The sequence below is a fragment of the Rattus norvegicus genome, chromosome 7, assembly GCF_021556685.1.
Source record: "Rattus norvegicus strain SHRSP/BbbUtx chromosome 7, alternate assembly SHRSP_T2T, whole genome shotgun sequence".
Taxonomy (NCBI): Eukaryota; Metazoa; Chordata; class Mammalia; order Rodentia; family Muridae; genus Rattus; species Rattus norvegicus.
This window is the reverse complement of record NC_141540.1, coordinates 94106845-94134572: the sequence shown is the minus strand read 5'-3', so window position 1 is coordinate 94134572 and position 27728 is coordinate 94106845. Positions and strand designations below refer to the sequence as shown.

Genomic DNA, 27728 nt, shown 5'->3' with positions numbered 1-27728 from the left:
ATTTTCCAACTCCCACTTAATGTTTCTCAGTTCAGTCAGTGCCATGGATCAATTTCATATGGTCCCATGTCCTGACCTTTAAGATTTCCTTTCTCAAAGTAATTGAAATTTTAAACATTTTTTTTCTGGACTTAGGAAAGGGTAGCAGTAACAGGCTTAGAAAACAACAGGCCCATCATGGATGGCCCCCCTACTAGTGTGAAGTTTTGAGGGGAGAGAGAGTCCTATGAGTGGCAGCCACTTGTTGAAGAGACCAGGGATGAGTTGAATTGTTTATTAATTTTCTCAAGACATACAATGTTATGTGGACTGGCCAGAAGCAGGACTGTGTAGGGAAAAGAAAATGGCCTCAGAATCAGTGCCGTAGAGTTGGGACACTGAGGCTGTATCCCTAGCAGTGACTTCTTACATTTTCAGCATTTTCAGCTCTACCCATGGAGCTGAGCAGCCTGGTCCTCGGGATACTTCTGGGATCCTATCCTTCTTTCGCTTGAGTTCCTCAGTGACTCCGACTCACCCTCATGGAATAATGTCTGCGCTCCGGGAGGTAGCAAGCTTACCCCACTGACCCCCATCCCCTGCCCTGAGGTGGCAGCCTCCTTAATTGTTCCTACCCCACTCCAAATTGGGTATTTTCCATCACCTTAGACCCTTTGTTCCTGAAGGGCTACCAATCGTCTAGAAATGCCCATCTTCCTGTATCTGTAGCTCTTGCTCCCTCATCACTACTTAGCAGAGAGTCCTGGAAATCTTTGAGGGACACATCCCTGTTCTCATTTTCCTCACCAGTGCCATCTGTAGCCCTCCGTGCCTTATCTTCCCTGCATAACTCAGCCCCGTGCCTCCATATGAACGTCTGACAGCTTCACGGTGTTTTCACCACCACAGTCCTCTTAAGTAGTACCTAACGTGTGGAAGGCACGCACTCAGCCAAGAACAGAGATGTTGCTGCACCAGTCTGATTTCCTTTTCCTTATCCTAGGGCACTGTGGAACTTCAGCCATCCCGAGTATTTTCCTTCTTAATTTTTTTTTCATAAGAGATGTGACTCAAATCTAGGTATAAACAGAAGAATAATTACTCATAAAGGATGGGGCTGGCCAAAGCACAGCAGCTGTCGATGTTCACCCAGTTCATAAGGAAAGGCTCGAGACAGACTCTCACCCACCTCGGGAGGACGGAAATTGTGTGAGTCTGGAGATTAGAGGCTCACTGCTGGCTTCTTGCCTGTCCACTGTGGCTAGCAAAAAAGCAGGATCATTTGGCAAAATGTGCTTGGGACAGAGGATCTGTGGGAACCCTGGAAAGGCAGCAAGCCGCACTTGTACAGCTTTTGATGAGGAAAAAGCTTTTAAACGTCACGCCGCTGCTCTGTGGCGATGCGCAACTTCTGCGTCCCTTTTTCTCTGTAATGGGTCTGCTCCACATTTGCTTCTTGGCTGCCTCTGCGAATCTGTTTTTATTTATTTTTTCATTGTTGGTAGTTTTTTTCAAAAAGTGTTTATTCCATTCCTTCTGATATAATTTGCCATAATAACTTGCAATTGCATACTGCTTTCCTGATTATACTGCATGTACATAATTTCACTTGAGCTTCCCAGCTTTGAGATTTACAGAAGCTAAGAGATTTGCATGGGGGTCACACAAGAGATCCAGGCTCCAAATTCTTCAACCCAGATTTCCTCATTTACAACTGCCTGTGTTTCTGAGAATCTGCTGGCTGCCTTCAGCTGAGGGGATTACAGCTATCTTTTGCAGAATTGCTCGTAAGGAGCTGTGCTTTAGTTAAAATGTAGCGTTTAGCCAGGTTGGTAGAAGGATCAAATGGTTTGGATGAACCAGGAAACTGAGCCCAAACAAATTAACATTTTCCAAGATCACCCGGTTTGTGGATAGTAAGCATAGAAGTGAGCCCAGGTTTGGCTGTTTGACCTCTGAACTCTTGTTTACTAAGCTTTTAGCTACCAGGTCCATGCTGCTCAAAATGTAGTGGGCATCACAATGGACTCACATAGAATGGAAGGTTCGTTTCTGATTCAGCAGGCCTGGGTGCAGCACCCAGGTAACTGGTGACACAAGTGGCTGGGACAACATTTGGTGGAATGGTAGGAACCACTCTGTCCCCCTTCCCCAGTCACACTGACTCACTACTAGCAACAGTGCATCTTACGTGATGAGGAAAGAATTCAAACAGTGTTATCCACAGCTCATCTGAAATGGGGTTAAATTCCGTACATTACTCAGGACAGCCGTAGGAAGAAAACTGTTATAGCTGTTGCGTGGTACTGGCTTCCAGGTTAAATTCAGGGTCATGTCCTTTTTATTGCACATTTTCTCTGGAACCACTTAGGAAGGCTGTTCTGCCTCCTGCATCATTGCCTCTGGAGTGCCGACTGTAATGCCCATCTGCCAAGGGGAGGCAACTGATTTACCAGCAGAAAACCGCAAACTCTCTGAGAGTGGTACGCATTGCTCCTCTCTCACTCCTTTAGTGCATGAATCTTTTAAGTTATGTGTGAATAGAGCATGCTTTACCTCTCCTGACTTAATAAGATGAACTCGTCTACTTTAGAAGATAGTCTTCCCACTTGAACTATAAAGTCTGCCTGTCTTTCTCCCCCGCTTCTAACCAAGGGGTAACCACTACTCAGTTCTCCAGCCCCAAAGTTACATGTTGTCACAAGTGTTATGAAAATGAAGCGCAATGAAGTGCGTACTCCATTAGAAGGTGGCATTGGACTCGGCATCGACATCCGTGACGTCCTTGTGCACTCAAATAGCTTGATCCGTGTTCTTTTACTTCATTCTCTTTTATTCATCTTCTGAGAGGTGATCCAGGCTGTGTATATACCACAATCTTGCCTCATTCATACTCCAAAGGCTATCCGGTGCTCTCCACTTGGGGCTATTACATTTAAAACTGCTGTATACATTTGTGGACAATTTGCCATGTAAAAATGCTGGTACAGTGCTGGGTCATATGGAAAATTTATTTTTAGTTTGAGAAAGAACTGCTAGATTGTCCCCAAAGCAGCCTTACCTTTTCCCTCTCATTCCAGACTCTTATCTTCCGTGTCTCTGTATGTGCTTGTTCTCATCTGTCCTCATACATGGACACTGTCCTGCAGGGAGCAAGTGGTACCTCATTGTGTTTTGATTTGATTTCCATTCCTCCAATGACTAGTGATATTCAGTATCTTCCTGTGTTCTTCTCGTTGGTTTATTTATTTGGGTGGGTGGGTGGGGTATCAGTTCAAATTGTTAGCCCACATTTATGTTGGATTTTCTTATGCTTGAGTCAGAAGTGTTCTTTACATGGTCTAGACCAGCGTTTCTCACACTCGAGTGAAGGTTCTAGTTTTCTCTGGTGATGTGGATGTCATTAAGAGATTTTGGAGCTTTTTATCTTCCCTTCAAGAAAGCGTTTCTCTGTTAGTTAGCTTTGGTTGTCCTGGAATTAGCTCTTTAGAACAGAGCTCTGCCTCTTCCTCAGTGCTGGGATTAAAGGCATGTGTCATCGCTGTCCAGCTTGAGATTTTAAATCTTATCAATTCAGTTCATTCTTGGGTAGATAAAGCAAGTACCTTTGGATAGTGTCTGTCTCAATGTGACAATATCTTCAGAAGTGTTTCTTAAAAGGACACATGAATAAATCCACAGGTTCACTTAAGCAAGAGAGCATCACAGGAGACAGAGTTGAAGAATACCAAAGCCGGAAATGCCCCAAGTGAAACCAATAACTGGCTTATTTAAAGGCCATCATTACCACCTCTTTTGAAACACCTCAGTATTTTGTGAATTCCTTGACCATAGAATCCAAAAGAGAGAAAGCTTCATGGGATGAGCATGCTTAAAAGTTGAAATGGAAAATAGTTCTCTTTCTATGTAGAGACACCCCAGGGACTCGCCCACAGTTTATAGGATGAGTTCATGGCCATCATGGTGTTGAACATGGCAGCAGGCAGGCATGGGATTGCGTGGTAGCTGAAAGCTTGCATCCGATCCACAAGGAGCAATTGGGAAGGCGGGATGAGACTGGGCCTGGTATGAGATATTCAAAACCTCAAAGTCTACCCCCTTTGACATATATCCTACAACAAGCTAATTCTTTCCCAAACAATTCTACCAACTAAGGGCCACTCATTCACATATAGAGTCTATGGAGGCTCATATAAACCACACAATATTGTTGTAAGGTTGTATATATACTGTACAGCTGTCTTTATCTGTGTGAATGTACTTGTCAGACATATACTGTGGACATATGAGCAATTATGAATTTATACATGCATACATTTAAAAAGATTGTGGAAACCTTCCTAGTGGTGGAATGGTCTCAGAAGACATTTTTCTTTTATACCTAAAATCAACAACACCAAGAATAACAGAATGTAGAAGCTCACGGGAAGCATGCAGTCTGACCGGCTCTTTATCTCAGATGAGGAGACTGACTCTCCCAAAGGTACCTGTGGGAAGCTCATGGTCTCAGAGCAGGAACTAACAGGTTCGGGGTGCTTCCCACATCTCATTATATGAATGACTTCAAGCTTCAGTCATGTGGCTTCAGTTGCTACATCAGCAACTAATGCTTCTGTACAGCCACTTAAAAGTCAGCACCCCCAGTGTAACTGTCACTTGACGTTCTCCCAGGAGCTTTCTGCCCTTCCTCTCCCTCCACAGCTCTAGAAAGTAAAGTCTGCAAGTGGAAACTTTGAAACTTGTTACAATCCAAGACACTAATAAGACTTTACATTTTTAGCAACTTAATGACGAGGATGTAGGACTCTGCTGGCCCCTCCGGGGTTTCTATTCTGAGTATCTCTTAAACCTTGCAGGAGTCTGAAGTATAGTCGACCTTTCTATATTAAAAAAAGAAAAAAATCAGTTTAAGTTTCACACATAAATTTGTGTCTGTTTCTTTTCCCCCTCCTCTCTACCTATTAGGTAAGATTCAGACATTATCAACATTTGAACTGGAACATACGTGTCAATTATTTTTCCGTGTTTGGTGAAAAAAGAGAAGTCATTACTGTTGTAATTTAATATTTTTATTTAGCTGAATTTGATCCTTCTTAAAAATCCTTCCCACTTTGAAGTCTATTTTGCAGCTTAATTAATGCAGCAAGGGCTTTTTATTTTGCTCTCAATGGAGATAATCTTAATCTATTCACAGTGACCTTTTCTTGTGCAAATTAGTTGTACATGCTTGTTTAAGCAAATGGTCCTTTGCATGATGTCTCTTCTTAATGACGGGTTTATAATTGAAAATTGGCTTACTCCCATATGCCTAGTTTATATGAGAATATAAAAATAGATGTGGACTTTAAAAATATGCATGTATATATCAATATCCCCTCCAAAAAAGTAGAGGGAAGAACCCAGTGCCTTCAGGCTATGGTTAAATTAGACTATTAGAGTTAGAAAATGCCGGTGACATATGCTACTGTCAGAGTCACACCTGTCTGCGCAACATTGGAAGTGCTTGAAAAATGGGAGCGATTTCATCTTGGCTGTGCGACTCAGAGCCTTTATAGGACATGAGGCATCTCTAGCTTCCCGAGTTCTCTGAGAGTCTTAATGGAGCCGAAAGTGCATGCTTGGGAATGTATTTGGTGTTAATAACGTTTACAGTGGGAGCTTCAAATAATTAAATGCTTTTCATTGGTCCTAAATTTCACTGACAGTAAGACACAGGTGACAGTCATGTTATAATTTGTCTGGGGTACCCCCCTCCCAAAATCCAGCGCAATACCATTAAATGGCACGAGAGTAGAAGGAATAATCACCATGCTCTAGCCCAGTTTCCAGTTCCTCCTGCTATTTTTTTTCCTTTGTTCCAGCTCTGTCTCATTCTGCACAAAGGCGGTCCTATGCCCACCCCCAGCCTTCCGTGCCCTGTTCCCCTGTCCCCCCTACCCCCTGGCCTGAGTCTTTCCGCCAAAAGTCAAAGCAGCCATACTTACGTGTAGCGCTGTTTTTCTGGAGTCACTAAATGTTCTTGGTTAAATGTAGAAACTCCAGTTCGAAGGGAAAACAAATGTTGGCTTGGGCTTAAGATGGAGGTTTCCGAAGTATCTTTTAATAGCATGGTGTGGGGGACAGAGAACAAGAACGTTTAGTGTTGCTGAGTGGGGTGTGGCAGTAAGAGAGAAACAGATGTATCAGAGATGCGTCTTAGTCTATGGCAGCAGACTGTTTAACCAAGCCAAAAAGTCTGGGTGCTGTATGCATGCCTTTAACCCCAGATTACAGAAGGCAGAAGTGGGTGGATCTCTGTAAGTTTGAGGCCGTTCTGCTCTGCATACCAAGTTCTAGGTCAACCAAGGGTACAGAATGAGACCTTGTGCGCCCCCCCACCGCCATCTGATTTAGGAAATAGAGGCTAGGCAAGACAAATTGTCATGAGAACCATTAGATCTGTCCTTTTGTAAACTCTTTGCAAAAAGGGATCCTTATTGCTTCACACAGCGCAATTGTTCCTGTTTGTCCTCCCCGTGCAACAAAGCTCTTTGCCCCCCAAATGGAAAAGTGAGAGTAGCCATTACCCAAGGTTGAGATACCCAGGGTAAATTGATGCTCCACCCTGATCCTCCCCACTATCCATTTTTTCCTCTTGGATGTTCACTTGCTGATCAGTCCTCTTGTTGTTCTAGATATGATTATCGGGAAATGCTGCACAATGCCACTTTCTGTCTGGTTCCTCGTGGTCGCAGGCTTGGGTCCTTCAGATTCCTGGAGGCTTTGCAGGTAAGAGACTGAAAATTTACGCCGGCATCAGGTTGAGGATTGAAGCCAAACTGGTTTCAAGCTTCTCACATACTTGTAGAGTAGTCAAAAAAAAGTACAGCTTTTGCTGAGAATCTAAAACACTTCCCAGGAAAATCTGAAGTGGTTTTAAAGACCCAGAATTGGGTGGGAGATTGGCTCCCTGACTTTGAACATGAGACCAATAAATGGTCTCACCATCAGGAGACTGGGTTCAATGGGGACATGTTTGCAGTGGGCAGATGGGCAGATCTCATTGATAAAGTTGCTCCTGAGTTTGGGGAGGGAACTCTTCAATCTCAAGAGCACCAACAATGGGGTATTGCTTTTATTTCCCCCAAAATGAAACTGTGGTTTAAGTTCTCTATTGGTTCATCTAAACCCTCAAAGAGTGATGATCCTGGCTTGCCCTGATGTACCACAACTCTGCAACTCAGGAATATCAAAGCCTGACTGGGGCTCTATTGATCCCCTACTGCAGAAGTCTCTTCTCCTCTCCCTGCAGCCAGCCCTCTTGTCTTGTTTTGTTTTATTTTGTTTTGTTTTCTCTGTAGCTCTAGCTGTGTGGACCAGACAGGCCTTGAACTTACAGAGATCCTCCTGTCTCTGCCTCCCCAGTTCTCCGAATAAAGGCATGTTTTACCATGCCCAGCTTTGGTTTTTGGTTTTTGCTTTGCAGCCAGCCTTCTTGAATGGCAAGAGAAATATGCCCTCTATTTCCTTGTCTTCCTTCCTTTGCTGTTTTCTTCCTTCCTTCCTTCCTTCCTTCCTTCCTTCCTTCCTTCCTTCCTTTAATAATTTACATTTTGTCTAAATCTGTATATTTGAGGAGTGTTTCATAGCTTCTTTATCTTGTCATTCAAACTGTAAGTTCTACCCTTTCCTCAGGCTGAAGAGTTCCCTTCTCTGGCAGAGCATTTTAGCGTGCTTTATGCACTCTGAGAAGCATGACATCACCGCTCACTAGCATTCTGGAAGCTTCATGGATGTTATAGGGAGCAAATTGCTCTCTGGTTTGAATAAAGCAGCCTTGGCGACTCCACTTTGTCTTTAGCTTATTGCTGTGCGCTGAGGTTAGGTCCTGGTACAGACTAGAAACTAGTATGACTGTAGTTTGCACTACACATTGGGGGGAAGATGGTTTTGAGTTAGCTGCTTATAGGGAAAGGGAAATATAGATGTTACAATAATCAAGTCTACAAAGCTCTACCTAGAAAGGCTGGGCCCCATCCTGCTCGCCACTGACTCATGACATTGGGGTGAACATGATGAGATGTATCTATGGCAAGAAGGGTTTATGCTTGAGGTTTTGATGCCCGGATTTTTTATTTTTATTTTATTTTTTGGCGAAAGCTTTTGTTTCATCAATAAAACTTCTGCAGCAAGGCCATTCATCCCCATGAAAGTAAGGTCAGCCAAACCTATGGACTAGAATAGAAATGGGGTATTAGCATTCTAAGGCAAGACTTGAAAGTCCTCAAGTCTGATAGGGATGCTTACAATCCCATGGGATCTGGCAATTCTGAATCACTTGCGTTCTAGCCTGAGCAGTGTGGGTCCCACGTAACGTAAGCAGTGTCAGTAATTGAATGTGGACCTACTCTCCTGATTGGAATGGTTCCTGTTGTCAGGAATGTCCTCCTCGCACTCATGAAATCCTTCCTTTGCTCAGGCTGCCTGTGTCCCTGTAATGCTCAGCAATGGATGGGAGTTGCCATTCTCCGAAGTGATAAATTGGAACCAAGCTGCCGTCATAGGCGATGAGAGATTGCTATTACAGGTAAGGAAGGGGCTGTGGCCTTCGGCAGAACGGCAGATTATTGCTGCCCCCGTCCAAACTTTCAAAGAAGATGAATCCAAAAGGTCAGCTCCATAAAAGAAATTTTATCAGGAGAAAATTGCCTGTGTCATGGTGAATATGAAGTCGTTTAATATGATATTGTTCACTTCCCAACCCAAAAATCTGTCCGAAGCCATAGAATATATTCTGGGAAGTAGCCATTGCTGATAAAATGTACGAGCTTTGTTGAGTGGGGACAGGTAGATCCCCCACCAGCGTCAGCACCAATATTTTCAGACACAACATTCCGTCCGATTGCTTGCCTCAGTTCCTGCATTCATTCTGGTTGACTCCAGGACACAAGCTCTAGACTTTGGTTGCTGTGCCCAGTGTTAACACTACTGCACTCACTGCTCGACCCTGAGTACCCAAGGAGGGCTGTCCCTTAAATATTTAAAAGAAAGGCCCCTAAATAAAAGTTTCAGCTGTGCAAGGAACTCAGCTGGCACAGAGAATTGAATGAGCAAGAAGAGTCCATGAGGATTTCCAAACCCACACCCCCACTCCCCCAACCCCCACTCCCCCAACCCCCACTCCCCGTTGTGTTTGAGGTTCTCTGTAAAGTGGCACACACCCTTATAACACAGTTAATGTTTCCTTTCATGGCATTAGACACTTTATCTTGAAACCTCCACAAATTTTTGTAGAAATATTATCGTTAATGTTCTTGTTTTTAAAACAAAAGTAATTGATATCCAGAAAAGGGAGTTTCTAGCTGCACTTCTGATTTTCCTTCTATGTCCCTGGCTAGTCTGCTAATGATCTGGTGAAGTAATGTAGTCATCTCCTGAAACTCCCAGATAATGTACCGTGTGATGGAGCGCACTGTGGACCAGTCAAGCCACAACAGCTTCCCTTTCATTCCATTCCCAACTCTGTGATCTTGGGACCTCAGCGTAAACCTGGAGGAACGCATACTCTGGAAATGGGGAACCTGTTCATTTGAGTTAGCCCATTCTGTTCCCTTTTTAAAAATTCTTTATTTTATGTCCATTGGTGTTTTGACTTCATATTTCTGATTAAGCTGTAAGATCCCCTGGAACAGGACTTACATACAGATTGTTGTGAGCTGCCATATGAGTGCCGGGAATTGAACCCCCGGCTCCTCTAGTAGAGTATCCAGTGCTCTTATCTGCCATCAGTCCATTCCTAGCCTATTCTGTTCTAAGCAAAACATAATTCCATAGGTGTTCACTGAGAAAGAGGTGTTTTTGGTTTTTTTGTTTTTGTTTTTTTTTTGGGGTGGGGGGCTAGGTTAATATTCATAGCAATGATTCCTTGAAATAACTCAAGGGATAGCCTCTGAGATATACTGGGAAAGAGCTCTCCATGTAGACATAGTAGATGTCTGAGCCATACACTCAGAGTGAGGAAACGTGGTGCTTGTCCACACTGCCTTTGTCTTTCTTCCCTTTTATGTGGTTCTAATAATACATGCTCATTAAAGGAAATATTGGATATGAGAAACATCGTCATCATGTTCCTCCATTTATACATTAAGGCACCCTTGAGTTTGCTGTGTAAAAGTTGGAGCTTGTCCTAAGGTGGGGAACATTCCATGACACTTAAGTGTGGCTGTCCAGTGCCACCGAAGTATGGCTATTTCACGCTTTGAAGCCACTTTTTGACTTGGCTCTAAAGATTGTATTCTTCACACCCCTGTGCCCACAGTTGCTAGTATTTTTCCTCCTCATCTGCAATCTGTTTTTACATAGCTGCTTCCATATTGAACAGTGACTGTACGGTTGTTAACAATGGTTTGAAAGAGCTGGCACAGAGCCCAAATGTGTGCTCTGGGAAATGTTTTTTGTTAGGTTACAATTTTTCATTTCCTGTTTTAGAACAGCTCTGGTGTTTTTATTTGCATATGTTCCAGTCAGCCTGTCACTGGGAAGCATGCCGTGGCTTTCCTATATCTATCTTGGTAGATCCTATTAGTTTTTGTTACTACACATAACCTTTTATTAGGACTTCAGTGAGCTCTTGAACTTCCAAATCATTCTGTCCAAATGGTAATTAATTCATCACTTTCCTGTACCTGTCTCTGAGGACAGGCAGATTAATAACCAATAGCCAAATGCCATTAGATCTTGGAACTCCATCCCGCCAATCAATTGAAGTTGTCCTCCAGAGCACTTTGCAGAGCATTGTCAAGACACTTGGATCCTACACACAAACTGGTAGAACATAGTTCCAGAAGTGGTAGAACAATCAGGATGCTACCATGGAAGAGAGGTATCAGCGTATCATGGAGAGAGGTAGTATCAGTGGCTGAGTCTATGATCTATCTCCTCCCTTTAGAAGCACCACGGACTTGGCTTTCTGGAGACCATATAACAATGATAGCTTTTGGCATTTTCCTAATGGATCAGTTCTCGTGGCCATGATAAAAACAGCCGTGCCAACCTGGATGACTTAGAGAATGCCATTGACATTTAAGAGGGCATGCTTATGAAAATTGAGGATGAGGGTTTTTTTTTTTTTCTTCTTATTTTTCTTTGGCAATCTAGGTCATTTTCTCATTGAGCAAATAAAAATAAATTTTCTTGACTTATCAAGGATCTATGTCATGAATGAATGGTTTAGCTCATCTAGGAATGTTTTATTTCTATTTGACCTTGATCCTGCCAGTGTTTGGACTTTACCTGCAGCCTCCATATATTATGATGTCTCCAAAGCATAGATTTAGTATCTACATTGAGATCTTGACAGAGCAAGTCAGCTTTTCCTTCTGTTCTTATTGTGAGACATTTCCATCGCTTCTCCTAGGGGCCTGACTTGAATCTTAGCCACGTGCCATCATCGCCTTCCCTTCCTATGGGAACTCAACTATAGCGTAGTCCCATATTTTGAGTAACTTTCCTATTAATGTGACTGGCAGAGCATTTCTTATATAGTCCAGGCTCCCATGTCTGTCTGATTCATCATGCATTAGAGAGGCAAGCATGCAAAAAGGTGAGCACAGCAGGGCGGTTGACAATGACAAGGAATCTCTATAAGAGTATAGATTACATAAACAGAATAGCCCTGGAGCTGTACTTACAGTCAGGGAGCAAGCCAGGAAAACTTAGCCAGAAATCCAAGGAGGACATCTTAGAACAATAGGCTAGGGCAGATTTATAGGCAGACTGTTAAACAACTGGCCCAGCCTTACATAAAATCAATTGATCTAGCTTGGACTAGCATCTTCCTGTGTCAACAATGGTAATAGCAGTAATAACGAACCATCATAATTAACATTCCTATATTGTAGACACTGTACTAAGCACCCAACCATATCATGTTATGAATGAGTAATCCAAGAGAGCAACTAACTCATCCAAGGAAGCGTATGTACTAAGTAGTAGCCCTGGAGTCCCACATGGATGCCTTTAACCCCGTTACCTTACTATCAAGCTATGCTGATATTAAACATAACAAAATCCTGAAGGGAACTTCAGCCGTCCATGCTCAGTTAGGCTCTTACTCCTTGAATGGCTAGCATAAAAACTATTCCCTTAGCCACAAATCTTATAGCAATAAGAACAGGAAGAAATGCCTACCTTCAAAATTATCGAACTTGGTATAGAACAGCCTATGATGAAATGCTTGGGAGATCCAGAGAAATTAGGGCAAGGGCTGGAGTCGAAAGGAGAGCTCTCAGGTGTACAAAAGGTCTAAAGAGGGACAGAAGAAGGATGTACATGTAGACATGGCTAAATTTGTTTGGGTTGAGTGGGTAGGCTCATGGACATCTTTATATACACACAGTTCTAGATACTTCATGGTTCCTGGGATGGCACCTTCTTAGAGTTTTTGGGGTTTTTTTTGTTTTTTGGTTTTTTTTTTTATTTTTTTTTTTATTTTTTTTTATTTTTATGGTTTGGTTGATTGGTTTGGTTTTTGCTGTTGTTTTGTTTTGTCTTTTTTCTTTCTCCAAGTCCTATAGTGTCCATGTCAGGGCTAAAGATTTTGTGGATGTGAAGAGGATGAGGAGCAGGAAGAGCAGGAGGAGGGGGCAGAACTTATGATTGTAGGAGTCCACTGTGCAGCTGACCTGCTACTGTGGAGTCTTACAATTGAGCTAAGCCAGTGCAGAGCTTCCATGCATTTGAATGCCATTGAGGTTGCTTTCCTAGACCTGTTGTTTGTTTTGATGTTTCTTGAGGACATTTTTACCTAGTGACTGGTGACTTTGGTGGTGAGCCTAGCCTGTAACAGCTTACCTATCATTTCAGCCTGGGTGATGATTTTTTTTAATAGCCCTGTTTTCTAGAAAATGAATGCTATGAAGAACAAAAGTGCAACCCACTGGGTTGTTTTGATCAAGCACATCTCTCTGTTTCACAGTTATAATTACTATGCATTCCCCTTATGTTACAGATTCCTTCTACAATCAGGTCTATTCATCAGGATAAAATCCTAGCACTTAGACAGCAGACACAGTTCTTGTGGGAGGCTTATTTTTCTTCAGTTGAGAAGATTGTATTAACTACACTAGAGGTAAGTGAGACCATTCATCTCATGATCTTTGAATAATAGTCCTATTGCAACCTCTTTTTCTGCAGTTAGTCAAATAGGACAAAACCAAATTTTCTGTTTTTGAATAGGTTAGTGACTGCCCCCCAACCCCACATTGTTTTACCATTCCCAAGCAAAGGCCCTCATTCCTGACAAATTCTCATAGCAGAAGTGACATGGAGAGAAGTTGTGCTCTAGACAAAGTGATTTGTCTGAAATAATTTCAAGGTAATGTGGGTAATGACTATCTTCCTGTCACTCAAACTCAGCGGTATCCTTTGAAGACATATTTCTGGAGTGCATTTAGAAAAAAAGATGATGATCAAGTAAGGGACATATTCTCTACCATTCTTAAAATATGAACAGTTTGGTGGCCACCATAGGGCATGGCATTTTAAGAGACAGCAAAATTGCTTCTGAAGACACATAAGACCTAACCAGCCAGCATCCCATGTTGTAAGGTTATGGTAAGAAGAAAACTATCATCATGATTGTATCCAACTGGTGTCAAGAATGTTAATCTTTATCTAAGTAGAAACTCTGGCAAGAGATGAAGGGATAGATATCTTCAAGTTGCTTTACTCTGTGCGTGTGTGTGTGTGTGTGCGCGCGCTTATTTGTACTGAGAAAGCACTCTATGCTGAGCCCTGTCTCATTCTCTTAAATTGCCTTGTTTAAGGCAAAAGAAAAATAGGAAATCATGAAAATGATTAAAACCACAGGAAGTAGAGCAGAGAGCAATGGCCTCGGGCTATGTAGAGCATTGCAAAGAGCTAAGCAAGAACAGAGAAAACTGCACACTCATCAGTTTCAGGCCTATGAGCAGGGGGGTGACAAGACTGTCTCCTGAGGTGACCTAGGAGCTTACACAGTGGGTGGGGGGATTTACTACACACTTGGGGAGTATTTCCTCCAGAAGTTAATGATCACTCTGAAAGCTGATAAAACGGTGAATAAACACAAGATACCCAAGTAAGAATACTGTGGAAACTTAAGTCACCTGTTCCAATCACATGACCGTGTTGTGTTGTTGCTGGGGGGAGGGTCAGAGTCAGTGCTGGTCCAAGCACAGTGGAGATTTTTCCACACCAGCCTAGCTTCCGCTCCAGGTCTCAGCCTAGACAATCAGTCACCAGGATTTTTTCGTGCATATGCCTGGTGTACATCCTGAAGCTAGGTAAACAGAAGGTCTATTTTGATTATTTTCAATTCCTTTTTGCTTTTGTTTCTCGGTCAGATTGGAGTTTTTTTTTTTCTTTAAAAATAATAAATCATTTTATAGCCTTCTATTTCTTAGAATGTCAGCAAACTAACTGGATTTCATCTGTCTCCTGCTCAGGAAGCCCACAGATAAACAAAAGAAACTGCCACAATATAGACACTTGTATGTTTTAGAAATTTAGAATATTTGAAATATTAGCCGTTGGTCTTTTGTCCTAAACATTCTCCCTCAGCCTGTCATGTTCTTCCTGTTCTGTTTGTGTTAAACTGGTCTCAGTGCCTGTGGCTTCTCTGCTGGCTGATTTAGACAGAGCCTTTGGCCTCGTAATGCATCGTGTATCTATCTTTGCACAGTCATACACACACATACATTCTTAGTGCACTCATGGTTTTTTTTAATATCAAACTGGCTAACTGCTTAGTCAGTTGGTTTTTAATCATGATCTGTAATAAAAGGGTAGCCTTTTTCTCATTTTTATCTTTCTCTTGAGTTGTTTTCTAGTTTTCCCGTGGCTTTTATTACTCTTTCCACAGTGTTCTGTTGGGCAGTGTCTTTGCGTGTACCCTTAACCTTTCATCCTGCCCTGCTGCTGACCACCTATGCACCCAGACCATGTTTTAACCTGTCTTCATCCTAATACCGTCCTGTGGTAAGCCTCTGCTTATCTACCCATCTGCAGGTGCAGCTCACGGTCTGTGATCACTGCTATCCACATACATGACTGGGAATGCATGCAGTGCCTAAACCAGTTTTCTGCTTGCGTTTTGGGCTTTGTCTCTGCCTATTCTTTTAGAGTAGTATTTATGAAGTGAATTTACTGAACCAAAGAGTCCAGGCCTTACTAAGGTCATAATGTATTTTGTTAAATTACTATCTTTTTTCTTAAACTTGAAAAAAATTTACTGTTTTATTTTTTTTTTTTTTGATGAAAATGGCACATGAACTTGAATAATGGGGGAATTTACTGTCAAGGTAGCAATTTTCCTCGATCTACACATCAAAGTCTTAAAAGAAGATAGACAAATTACTCTGAGCTTTAGATTGAGGAATAAATGCCCTACCATCGTAGCCTAGGGTTGTTCAAAAGCAGTAAAGATCATGTATTTCCATAGTTTAATTAGCACACAGTATAAAGCTATCATAATCATGAAAGCTTTGATCCAGCTTCTCAAATGAGAGAAGATATGAGTTATGTTATTTGATTCTGAATAACTTAATACAATAGTGGGCATATCGTATAAAAGTGTTGGCTGGATTAGAACGAGGGCTTGGTTGGACTCCCGTTATCCATGTAAAAGTCAGTGGTGGTGACATGGGCCTGTGACCGCAGTGCAGGTGGAGACAGTGGCAGGCGTATCGCAGAAGCTTCATGCCTAGCCCGTCCTAGCCAAGCTACAAGATCCAGGTCCAATTGGAGATTCGGTCAGCTACCAACCTCCACACAGGCGAGCACTCAGCACTCACACAGGCTCACAGAGAAAGTAGATAATATAGTTGATGTGCTATGGTAGAGGTGGGTATAGCCATATAATTTCAAGTTAAAGGAGCCGTTCTGTACATGATCTCAGGCTTGAAACACACTAAGGGTAACGATGAAAATCATAAAACCTTCTATCTAGCAGGAGACACCATAAAGAGGACAGAGATTCATGTGAAGCTAAAAGGTTAATATTTTTTGATATGGAAATTCTAATAAATAAATTAGAAAAATATCCAAGTTCCCAACTAGGCTGGAATATAGGGAGACCTTGTCAAAAATACACAAAAGTACTTGTATTAGATTAGAACCATCGAGATACATCTTCTCCCAAAGCCTGATGAAGTACATCTTTCTACAAACATTCTGAATTAGAGTATGAAATGAAGAGTTTTTGGTGTTATTAAAAGGAAAAACTCCTAATATTTCAGTAATGTATATATGCATAAATTATACGTATGTATATGATGATAGATTTGTATAGATAATCTGTACGTATAATGACTTAATAGGCTTTTTTAAGTATATTATGATGGTGCAAAGAATAACATGCATTCAATAAATCCATAATTTGAGTACTTATTTTTGTACCTTTCCCAGGCTGTCAATATGTGTGATATAATATTGTGTTGTAAAACTAGACAATGGCCGTGAGCCCTATCTCCCAGTCAGCCACACTTGTATTCTCAGTGTGCTGGGTTGCTAGGTTACTCTGCTGGATGAATTGGGTACAGTAAATACATTTTCAACTTTATTTTTAGTCTGTGATGAGTTTGTCAGGATGTGACATCCTCATAATCTAAAGAAGTATCTATAGAATCCTTTGTGGAATTGTGTGGATGTATATAATAAAGAGAAGGGATGCAAAAGTGTAGAGTGACTTAATTGCTAATTAAATTTAATTGTCATTGTTCCTAAGGGTATACAGTCAAGTCATGTATGCATCAGTCACTGTGAAAGGGATGTTTGCCCTAACTTGAAGATGTTAAAATGAAATAAAATAACTACTTTTCACCTTTGGTGTCAGTAGATGTCACATGAAATTATGGCAGTAGTGTCACCAAAGGTGCAGAAGAGATTAGATTGAAGAATGGCTACCCCACTTGAGCCTTTCTGCAGAGGCTAATACCTTTAGAAGAAAGCAAAAATCTCACCCTGTACTTCTTAAGAAGATAATGATCTAATGCACAAAGTTCCATGTAGCATAGGTTAAAGTGTTTATGTTAGCTATAACATTGCACATCCTCAGTCAGGTTAGAAGCAAATTGGCCAATTGAAATGCATCTACATTGAGGAATATTATACAGATACCAAAGGTAGTAAGAGCATACATTTATTGGTATAAGAAAATGTTCATACTGGTTAAATTGTATTTAAACAGTGGGAACCCATCTTTTATTTTGGTGAAAATAATACAGACTTGTATACATTTAGGGAAAATCATTCTTAAGATGTGATATAAAAATACTAGCTGTGTCCTCCTTTAAAGTCTTACGTTTTTTACTTTGTGTGTGTGTGTGTGTGAATGTTTTGCCTGTGTACATATATGTGGACCACATGCACACAGTGCCCGCAGAGGCCAGTAATGGGTGTTAGATCCCTGGAATTGGAGTTCAGACGATTGTGAGCTGTTTCGTGGGTTATGGGAACAGAACCTGGCTCCTCCGTGGGCTCTCTTAACCACTGAGTGATCATCTCATCCCCTACATGTACTCTTTTTAAGCAGGGGCTTATTTGATGCTGTCTTTTTTTTCCCCTCTCTTTTGTCTTCTCTAATTTGCTGCAAAGAACCTATCGTGAGTGATTAGTTCATTATCTTGATATTTCAAAATAAAGCAGTGTGTGTAAGAAAGAGGCTGCCTTAAATGACGCATCTCATTGCCTGTAACAGGAGGACCAGTGTAGTAAATGTCTGCATCCACTTAGACTCTCACAGGCTGTCTCTGAGAGACCCTCCCCTGCGGGATTCATGTGAGGCTTCAGGATTGTAATTAAAACATAACACACAGACAACATTGCTAATTTGCCAGGCAAAAGATCATATCTCATTAATTATATTTCTTTTGCAGCAGGTTATTGTGTGGATCCAGTTTCTTGTCTATTAAGTTAGCAGAGTTCCCTCCGTTCTCCTGCAGTAACAGCTGGACGTGTTGCATTCATCACAATGGACTCGGACGTTGAGCTGTTTTCATCTTTGAGCCTAGAAAAGCTTTCTTCCCCTTGGACCTAAGCCACACAATTCTTTAGCAACACATTTTTTTTAAAACACTAAGACCATATACTTCATTCAAATTTATAGCAGCTGTCAAATCTCTCTATATCATCCCAAGATTGGATTGTAACAATCTGACCTCTCAGGCAAATTGCACTTGCTTTCCCATCTTAATTCAGAGCTCGCATTATCCTAAATTCACAAACAGAAAAGCAGAAGAGGTAGAGGAAATGCCATCCTTATACACAAGGCAACCAAGTGTACATGTTCCTGAGATGAACTCAATTAGACACAATAAGTCATTCTATCGGTATGGCCCTGCTAAGGAAGAGAATGGATGTTAACTCTAGGCAGCATAGACTTGACACTCTTTTACTTCATTTATCTATCCATAGACCCTAGATCTGTGGCACTTTTTCCTTGTTGATCATAGTCTAGACCCTGAGAATGGGATTACAAGTCTTTGGAGAATCCCCATTAGTGACTTCTCTCACTACTGTGAACAGATAGATGCCTTATAAGAACAGCTGAGGAGAAGGAAGGCTTATTCGATTCAGGCTCACAGGTTAAGGTGGATTATGGCAGGAAAAGTATGGGATCGGGAGTATGGAAACATTAGTCATGTTCTTTTGTCTGTAGTTAGGAAATAGAAGGTGGACAGGAAGTAGGACCTGGCTATCAAATCTCAAGGCCTTCCCCCACCTCCTCCTTCCAGCAGTGCTTTACTTCTTAAAGGTTCCACAACCTTCTGAAACAGTATCACCAGGCGGATCCAAGTATTCAAACACACACACAACCCACAGTGAACATTTCCCATTCAAACCACAGCACCAGCTCTGTAGTTGTGGGCAGTGGTTAGACACCGTTGAAAATGGGATCCCTCATTCTTCTCCCCAAAGCCAAGGATGACATGGGATTCTGTTAGCTTTCAAGACTGACTGATACATTTTGGAATTAGTCTCCTTGGAGCTTCATTTTTCCTTTTTGTACTTGCATTGCAAATTGAAAAATGTCAGTGGAATGAGTGACAAGCTGGCTAAAAAGAGAGTGTTCCTTCCTAGGTCAGACCATAGTAACTCAGGATCAAGGCAAACAAAGAAAAAGCACAGATGAGATTATAATGATATCTGAGCTAACATAGCAGCCTATGGCAGTGCATGAGACACTCTTTTAGAGCGGGAGGTTCATGGAGCTTTCCCCATTCGCTTCTCGATTATCTGACTAAGCACATTTAAATTACAGCACTGTTGTGTTATACTGGTAATTTTACTATAAAGCCAGGGAACTAATGTTAATCAAAGATTGCTTTGGCTTAGAACACATGTCCTATGATGGCACTCTGTGTGTTAGGCAGTACCATTTGATTGAGGAACAAATGACTACAGCCTGCAACTCACTGCCCATGATTTCATATAAGAGAATGGCATAGAACAATAAAAGACCTGTCATTCTACCCTGTTAATTCACTCAATAAATATTAACTTTACTAAGGGCCTCAACAAACATCTGTGTGTGTGTGTGTGTGTGTGTGTGTGTGTGTGTGTGTGTGTGTGTGTGTGTGTGTGTAAATAGCCAAGGATGTGTCAAGCGTCTAAATGTTATATCTTCTTCCACAGCAATAGAGTGTAAACACTAAATGCTATTCAAAAATCCCGAGAGCTGTCTAGTGAAGTGACAGGGAGGGAGAGCTAGACATTAGGACATTGAAAAATGACCTTTCCGTTTGTTGGAATGAGATCTAGATGCCTTCAAACTTTTGACAATCCAAGTTGATATATAAGCTTTTTAGAAGCACATCTGGCAGCCAGGCAGTGGTGACACATGCCCTTAATCCCAACTTTTTGGAGGCAGAAGCAGGTGAATCTCTTAAGTTCAAGACCAGCCTGAGTCTACAGAGTGAATCCCAGCACAGACAAATTCTGTCTCAGGAAACAAAGGAAAAGAAAGAAGAGGGAGGAAGGGAGAAAAGGAGGGAAGAAAATCAGACAAACCAAAGTACTAAAGAATCTCTAATGGATAAGGAAGCATTTTATTCAGAAGTCTTTTTATTTCTTTGCATAGAAAAATTACTCTGTTTTGGTCAGTTCAGAGAAATAAGCCATGAGCACTATGGGGAAATACATAAAAAGACCAATATTGGCTGTATTTAGAAAATAAAATTAAAATTTGTTTTGAAAGACAAAAATCAAATCTTAGATCCAAGAATTTAAGCAGATTACCTGACATTCTGAGAGGCTGTCACATCAGCGATACATTATCATTTTATTACCAGTGAGAGGATGAGCCCTGGAGGCCACACCTCACTTGGCCAAGGTTAAGTTCCATGTGTTATGCAGTCACACTTTTTTCTTCTTGTCAAGAGCCATTTAAATAGAGTATGGAACGCTTATTAGAATTTCAAGAGTGTTCCCTAACTGATGGTCATATTTGGAAAATTTGAAAGAAACCAGTGCTGTGACTTTAAAGCAAAAGGAGTCATGAGCGTGTGAAGCATGCCTCTCTGAGACCTGAGCAAATGATTATCTACTGGGAATGAGTTCCGTGTCATTTGTTTGTAGCTTCAATTTCTCATGCTGCCTATTGCCAATTTATCCTGTGTCTTGATAGCCAAGATCATTTATGTGACCCCATGCTGAAAGACACATACATTTAGAAAAAAAAAGACAAAAGGGAGATCTAAATGGACCACTATGAAAGGAAATAGTAGCCTGCACTGGGAACGTGTGTGAGCTAAAGAAATGGAGTAAATGGTATACAGACAGTTGTGTGCCATGTAAACTCTTTTCAGTTCTGACATGTTACTCACAATCAATGTCTAAAGGACAGCATTGCAAACCACACCTCTGTACCATTGGCAGCAGATACCAGCATTATAACGGGATTCCTAAAATTTTCATTAACTCAGAATGTTACCTAACCATGTAGAATTAGCAATTTTGGTCGAAGGGAAAGGTAACAATGCAGACATTGCTGAACGAGGATGATAAGGTCTTCCCTTCTTCCAGTAGGAAAGTACGGGTGGTTTGGTTTAAAAGTTACATAGAGCACGTTTGATAGTTCTACCAGTCACTGTGTGGGGATGAGATGGATGAAGTATTAATAACTTAGCAAATCCTAGAAGTCCATACTTTAATTGATATTTCCTTTACTGTTCTATCAGGGTTGATTGGCTGACTCAGATTAATGATTGGAGTCAAACTCAGCACTTTACATGTGGTAACACATATCCCTCAACTAAGCCCCTGTTTCGTTTGTTGCTTTGTTTGTTTTTTTGAGTTTTAAACTTTTTTTCCTGGTATGGTATTCTGTGTCAAGTTAATTATTTTCCGCATCATATCTTAATGAGTCAATGGTTTTATTACAAGTGTTTGAAAGTCAGAGAGAAAGCCCTAAAGTAGACTAATCACATTCAACTGACAAATGATTCAGGTTGGGAGAAGGTCTGTCTCTAAATGTAGAATTTAATGATCTGCAAGGTCCCCAAGTCCAAGGAGACTAATGAACTAGCCTGACAGTTATTAGTCTTCATACGCCATGGTTCTGGTCCCATTCTGTAGGATGTTTTGAACAGTTGTTAACTCTCTACTGTTTGAAGTCAAAATACAGAAACACTTGAGCTGGCTAGTATTCAAAGTCCTGTGACTAACTTTGAAAATGGTGACGGGAAACTTAAAACTCCCTCCCGAATTCAAGGGATGGAGTAGAGAATGCAGCTGCCTTCTCTTGTCTTTGCTTCTGTCTCCACATGGCCCACACTGACATTACTGTGCAACCAGAACAGATCTTGCTGATAACATCTGAATCTATAGATAGATGCCCCACCACCAAGGACTGATGAACTGATCTGTGCACTGTACTTTGAAACTAGCAAGGGCCATCATTATAAAATAATAAAATAAAATAACAAGATGACGGAACTTATGATTAAAATAGGACGTGAGAAGCTTTGTTAGTTGTCAGCCACAGCCCATCTCTTCCTCTTACTGTTCTGCTGAGCCCAGAGCCCATCACTGTTTTGGCTTGCACACATTCCTATCAATAAGGAACTGGAGGAGGAACAGGTAAAATGTGCTGTGTCTTTTCAACACCATCATTCCCCGCCTTGTATTGAGCCAAGACCCTTTCTAAGGTATCATCCCAGACTCAGCCTCACCACATGCTGCTTTGCTTTGCTTTCTAGATTATTCAGGACAGAATATTCAAGCACATATCACGTAACAGTTTAATATGGAACAAACATCCTGGAGGATTGTTCGTCCTACCACAGTATTCATCCTACCTGGGAGATTTTCCTTACTACTATGCTAATTTAGGTAAGTGAATCCTTTTGAGTACCCCCAAAGTGGTCATTCTTCCCTGTTGTCTGAGCCCTTTTTAGGACAGTGACCTCACAATAGAGAATCCTAAGTACAACAGACTATTGGAAAACAAAAGACAGGAAGCCTTCTTTCTTCTCCAAGCAGCTGTCCTGCTTGGTAGTTGGTAGACTTCACTGAGAAATGTTCTTAAGTTATAGATCATTTTGAACATGAGAAAAGATTAAGTGTAAACTTAATGTAATGTGTCTGTCTATGTCTGGAGGAATGCACATGTGTACCTGAGTTAAGAAGGAAAAACAAGAACGGTCTTCTCACACACTGAGCTAACACCAGGCTAGGCGTTTGAAATCAAGATCCTGTTTGATACAATCTGTACTCTCAAGCAGCTTTGAATTGGTCTCAGTTGGGCGAAGGATGTGAACACAGAGATTCAGCCTCACAGCTCCACAGAGGCTGATGTTCCTACCACGGGCATTTCCGTAGTGCGAGCCCCACACACTTATCAAGGACATGTTAGCTCAGAGTCACAGCATTTAGAAAACGGGGTGTGGGGGGGGGGGAGTAAAGCATCCTTTATCTTCTAAACTGCTATGATGATGACTCAAAGTTGTCCACTACATATGAATGTACTCCAATACAACCTCACCTTTCTTAAACTGTACATATTTAGCTTGAAACTCATGAAGTGAGACTGAAGCTCGGGGCCTAAAGTATCCATCAGTAGTGAATAACCATTAAATGTAGGCCAGACATGTTGGGAGGACCCTGTGGAATTCAGTGAATGGTTTACAGTGGGAATTCATTGTCTGATAAAGACAGTAGATAAGAATCCTATCATTTCTTGTGGAGCTCTGTGATCTTCATTCAGAGTTAGCCCCTTAGCAGTGTGTATATGGGGAAAAAAAAAAAAAAGAAGTGTGTATGTGATGCTTCTTAAACTATTGCTGGAAAACCTAAAAGCAATGACTGGTTTCTATTGTTAAAAAGTGCTTCCTAAGTTCTGTGTATCATTCTTACCTGAGTGTTCATCGAGAGAAGGAGAAACTCACTTTTTTTCCTGAAGTTCAATTAAAATGCTAATTGGAAGGCACAATTTTCCATGTAAAACATTTGCATAATCATTCCACATATACACTCTGATTTTAACTTACATCCCCACCTATATCAAAGTCTAGCTGGGATGTTCCAACAATGCCTGGTTTATACCTAAGCTACTAATGTACCAGATTAGTAGGTCTAAATTAATGAAGTTCCGAGAGGCTCTTAACCTGTTTGTAATTTCTGAGTTCTTGAAGAAGGGCTCCTGGGGGGGATGAGTTCTTGCTTCTCTTTGGTGGTAATGGTTGATTTGCATATTCATTGTCCTTTCCCACGAAGAGCTCCCATTGGGCAGAAGTCGGTTTCACATACTTTTTCTCCCAGTGCTGTCCCTGTGACACGAAACCGCCATTCTTGAAATACGGAGGCTCCCTGAGCGTGATGCTGCTGATGCTGGACCCAGTGCAGAGCCAGTGTTGAGGATGCTGATGGTGCAAACACAGAGCACTTCTGGTTTGCTAAGTCCCGTTCGAAGTGCTCAGTGTGCATCGGGGTGCTTCATTCTTGGAATAACTGCATTTCACAGCTGAAGGAACTCAGAGAGTCCAGCAGTATTTCTCAGTGCCACCAACACTAAGTGGAAGCTCTGAGAGTCGAGCCTAGACGGATGCTAGGTGCTGTCTTTTGACCCTTTCCTACCCGCTGATTATTATGTGAAATACAGTTAATCATACGAAACCCTTAGGTTAATATTCAGGTACTTGTAAGTCCATCAATGGAAAAAACATGCTTATGTACAGACATAATAACAGGTAAGTGACCAGAGCAGAGTTCATAGATAAACATTGAGTACCCTATAAATAAGGAAGATGGCAGGCATCACTACGGGAAGAAAAGAATGTCCACAGAAGCTAGAGATGGACACTGGAGAGGTCTCTAGGCTGTGGTTGGCTCATATCAACTTCCCCTCTGCTTCACTTCTGTCCATAAATAAGAGGTGAAGGACAGCTGTGCCTGAGGGGACATCAACTCCGGGATAAACCCCTGGAACATGGAGCCTTTTACTTGAGTCTTGTGGGCGTTTTTAGTGCTTCATTAGGCTCTTCCTGTCATTTCCTTTCAGGTCTAAAGCCCCCCTCCAAATTCACTGCAGTCATCCATGCTGTGACCCCCCTGGTCTCTCAGTCCCAGCCAGTGTTGAAGCTTCTTGTGGCAGCAGCCAAATCCCAGTACTGTGCACAGGTGCGTATCGTCGCTCTGCAGCTTGATGACCGAGAGCCTTGTCCCATACTTGGCTTTCTAGGGCTCTCCAAGCAACAACATTCAAGTTCCTCTAGCGATTGACTAGACCTTGATACTCTTCTTTTTATCCACTTGGGAGACTCAAAAGTGAAACCTAGCATGAGTCAGATTTCAGAATGACCTTTGCCTTGGTTTACAGTGTACCCGCCCCCACAATGTACACACATACAGTCACCCTCTAAAAAACACGTATGAACCACATTACTTCCTTTTTCTTTTGGCGTATGGGTATATATACATGTTTTGGGAGGATAAGCTATACTTGTGTGTACAGGTACACATACAGATGTGTTAATGTGTATTGAGGGCAGAGGTGAACTGAGCTATTGTTCCTTAGGTACTGTCTAACTGTTTTTTGAAACAGGATCTCCCACTGGCCCAGAGCTCATTGAAAAGGCCAGGCAGCCTGGCCAGCACGCTCCAGGAATCTGCCATCTGCCTGTTCCTGCTGCCCAACAAACACACACTCCCATCCTCACCCTTTAACGTGGATACTGGGGATAGATCTTAGGTCCTTGCGTTGTCCGGGCAAAGACTTTGCTCACTGAGCTACCTCCCTAGCCTCTTATTTCATTCATAAACATCAAAATGATAAAGTAATACCAAAATGGCCATGGGCAGGACACAGAACCGTATGTTCTAATAACAGGAACAGACGTGTCGATGTCGGGAAGTGTCGACTTTCCCTTCACAGCAGCCAAGAGAGAGCAGAGGATGATGTCTGTGGTAACAGTGTTTCCCAAATCAGTATCACTCCCAGAGTCTTAACACTGTTTAATTTTTTAACTTGTGACGGGCGTAGATAAGATGGTTTACAAATGAGAAAAAGCTTAGATCATAGGGAAGTGTTCAGTTTTGAATTCATTGCCTTTAATGGAAATTATAAAGTCACATAAAATCAGCAACTGTTCAGGGGAGTCCAAAGGAAGAACTCACCATGCTTCTGTCTCAAATGCTTTCATGTCGCCCACATTGCCCCACATTGCCTGGTGTAGTGTGAGTTCATAGCAGATGTTCAGATGTTTAGTATACATTTTTATTTAACTTGATCACAGTTGCTATTACACTCATCATCATAAGATATCAGAAGTTAGAAAACACTTGATGAAGTTCTATGTATGTATGCATGTATGTATATGTATATGTGTATATATATATGTATATATATATGTATGTATGTATGTTTATGTATATGTGCAGGTGCATAGGCACAAATGTGTGTATACATACAGAGGCCATAGGATGACATTGGGGTCTATCTTAGTTCTCTTTTGTACATGCTAAGGTAGAGTCTCTTCCACCCAGAGTTTGCTCATTGACTCAGCTGATCTAGTGAGCAAGCTTGCCACAAGGATTCTCTGCCTCCTAGAGGCTAGGATTTTGGTAGACATACCCACCTGACATTACATGGGTCTTGGGGATCAAACTCAAGCTGTTTACTCACTGAGCCTTCTCCTCAGCCCTTTCTCCTAGTTTCTGATAGTAGTCTTTTGTATTTCTACTGTTCCTGCTGTTGAAGATCGAAAGTTCTAAAGTCCGTATGGGTATGGACTCGCTTTGAAATGTTATTTTGTCAGCTCAATTCTATCCCTCTTTTAGAAGGGGGCCTCTAGATGTGCCCAAGATAGCTGTCTAATGATCCCTGTGCCTTTCAGATTATAGTTCTGTGGAATTGTGACAAGCCTCTACCAGCCAAACACCGCTGGCCTGCCACTGCCGTGCCTGTCATCGTCATTGAAGGAGAAAGCAAGGTAGGAGAGGTTGGTGTGAGGGAGGCTACTGTGGAGAGTTACCTCTTCACAGATCACCATGGATGCCGGCTGTAGAAGATCCCTTAAGAACTCTTGGGTCAGGGTTGTGTCTAACACTGTTCTTGTCTCTGACTATCTTCAGCTTTGACAGCCATGGACTTCGGGATCAGTAAGACTTGCAGAGTTTCACTGCACACAGTCTGGTGGCTTTCTAACTTTACATTCTTGGATGCTGTTTCTTCATTCATAGAATGAAACTCATACCACATACCTCCTAGGGTAACTGCGAGGGTGAAATGAACTCAAGGCCTGGTCACAGCAGTGTTTCCACAAGTGACAAGAATCAAATGAGGTGGCAGTGGCTGTGGCTACTGCACGTGCACAGTTTGTTTAGCTAATGCATTGTGTCCTTCAAAAAAGGGTCTTCCTTACCCTTATCTTCAAAAGGACATTTCTCCTTATTTTGTCTTGATGCCTTCATCCAAAGACTCACCCCCTCAGCCTTGCTGGCCCATTACTTTGATTACTCAGGCTTAGAACTCAATAATCTGATCATTTTGTGGCCTCTCAGAGACTATAGTTGTCGATGTCTTAAATTGCTGTCTGAAGCCATGTGTCCAGCCTTCAACAGCCTTCCAGTCTTCTCTCTCTGCTTCCTTCTATGGCCACTGGGGATAATGATCTGAATGACCACTTGGCTTCAGTCTTGACCAGCTGTCTCAACTCTCCACCTCTGTCAACATCTCCACCTGTCTTTCAACAGGTCTTTCCTTCATATTGCTTTGGTCTTAAAATCTCTCCCACTATTTACAGCCAGAACCGAGCTCACTCCCCTAGCTACTACATGGGACATTCTTCCCCAATTGTGAATTACTTGCTACTAAGTAAAAGTGACATTGAAGAAGCAGTGTTGTCTGAGAGACTTCTTTTTTTTTTTTTAAGATTTATTCATTTATTATATATAAGTACACTGTAGCTGTCTTCAGATACACCAGAAGAGGGCATCGGATCTCTTTACAGATGGTTGTGAGCCACCATGTGGTTGCTGGGAATTGAACTCATGACCTCTGGAAGAGCAGTCGGGTGCTCTTAACCGCTGAGCCATCTTTCCAGCCCGTCTGAGAGACTTCTTTTGCCAGTTCCACAGAGACTACTTTATCCTGGGTCCACTACCTAAGCCAGAATAGCAAAATAATCAGTTTATTGGGTCACACCATTTGAAACCATCTTGGACTTTATAAAACTGGCAAATCCATATGTTCACCATAATGGGGTGAGAATGCAATAGCCCCATGGAGAAAG

At 41.8% G+C, this 27728-nt stretch overlaps 1 protein-coding gene and 1 long non-coding RNA gene across 2 annotated transcripts in view; one reads left to right on the top strand and one right to left on the bottom strand.

Moving 5' to 3' along the window:
- Ext1 (exostosin glycosyltransferase 1) overlaps positions 1-27728 on the top strand; it is a 278847-nt gene that overhangs the window by 231561 nt on the left and 19558 nt on the right. Inside the window, exons 2-7 of the mRNA NM_001130540.1 lie at positions 6654-6747; positions 8438-8545; positions 12968-13087; positions 22197-22329; positions 24497-24615; positions 26331-26426. Of these exons, the coding sequence (NP_001124012.1) occupies positions 6654-6747; positions 8438-8545; positions 12968-13087; positions 22197-22329; positions 24497-24615; positions 26331-26426 (670 nt within the window). The remainder of the gene's footprint in view (positions 1-6653; positions 6748-8437; positions 8546-12967; positions 13088-22196; positions 22330-24496; positions 24616-26330; positions 26427-27728) is intronic.
- Positions 261-6114, bottom strand: LOC148004793 (uncharacterized). The gene is made up of 2 exons (XR_015624812.1): positions 5964-6114; positions 261-4859 (listed from the first exon to the last, which is right to left on the bottom strand). It is a non-coding gene; the product is annotated as an uncharacterized LOC148004793 (long non-coding RNA).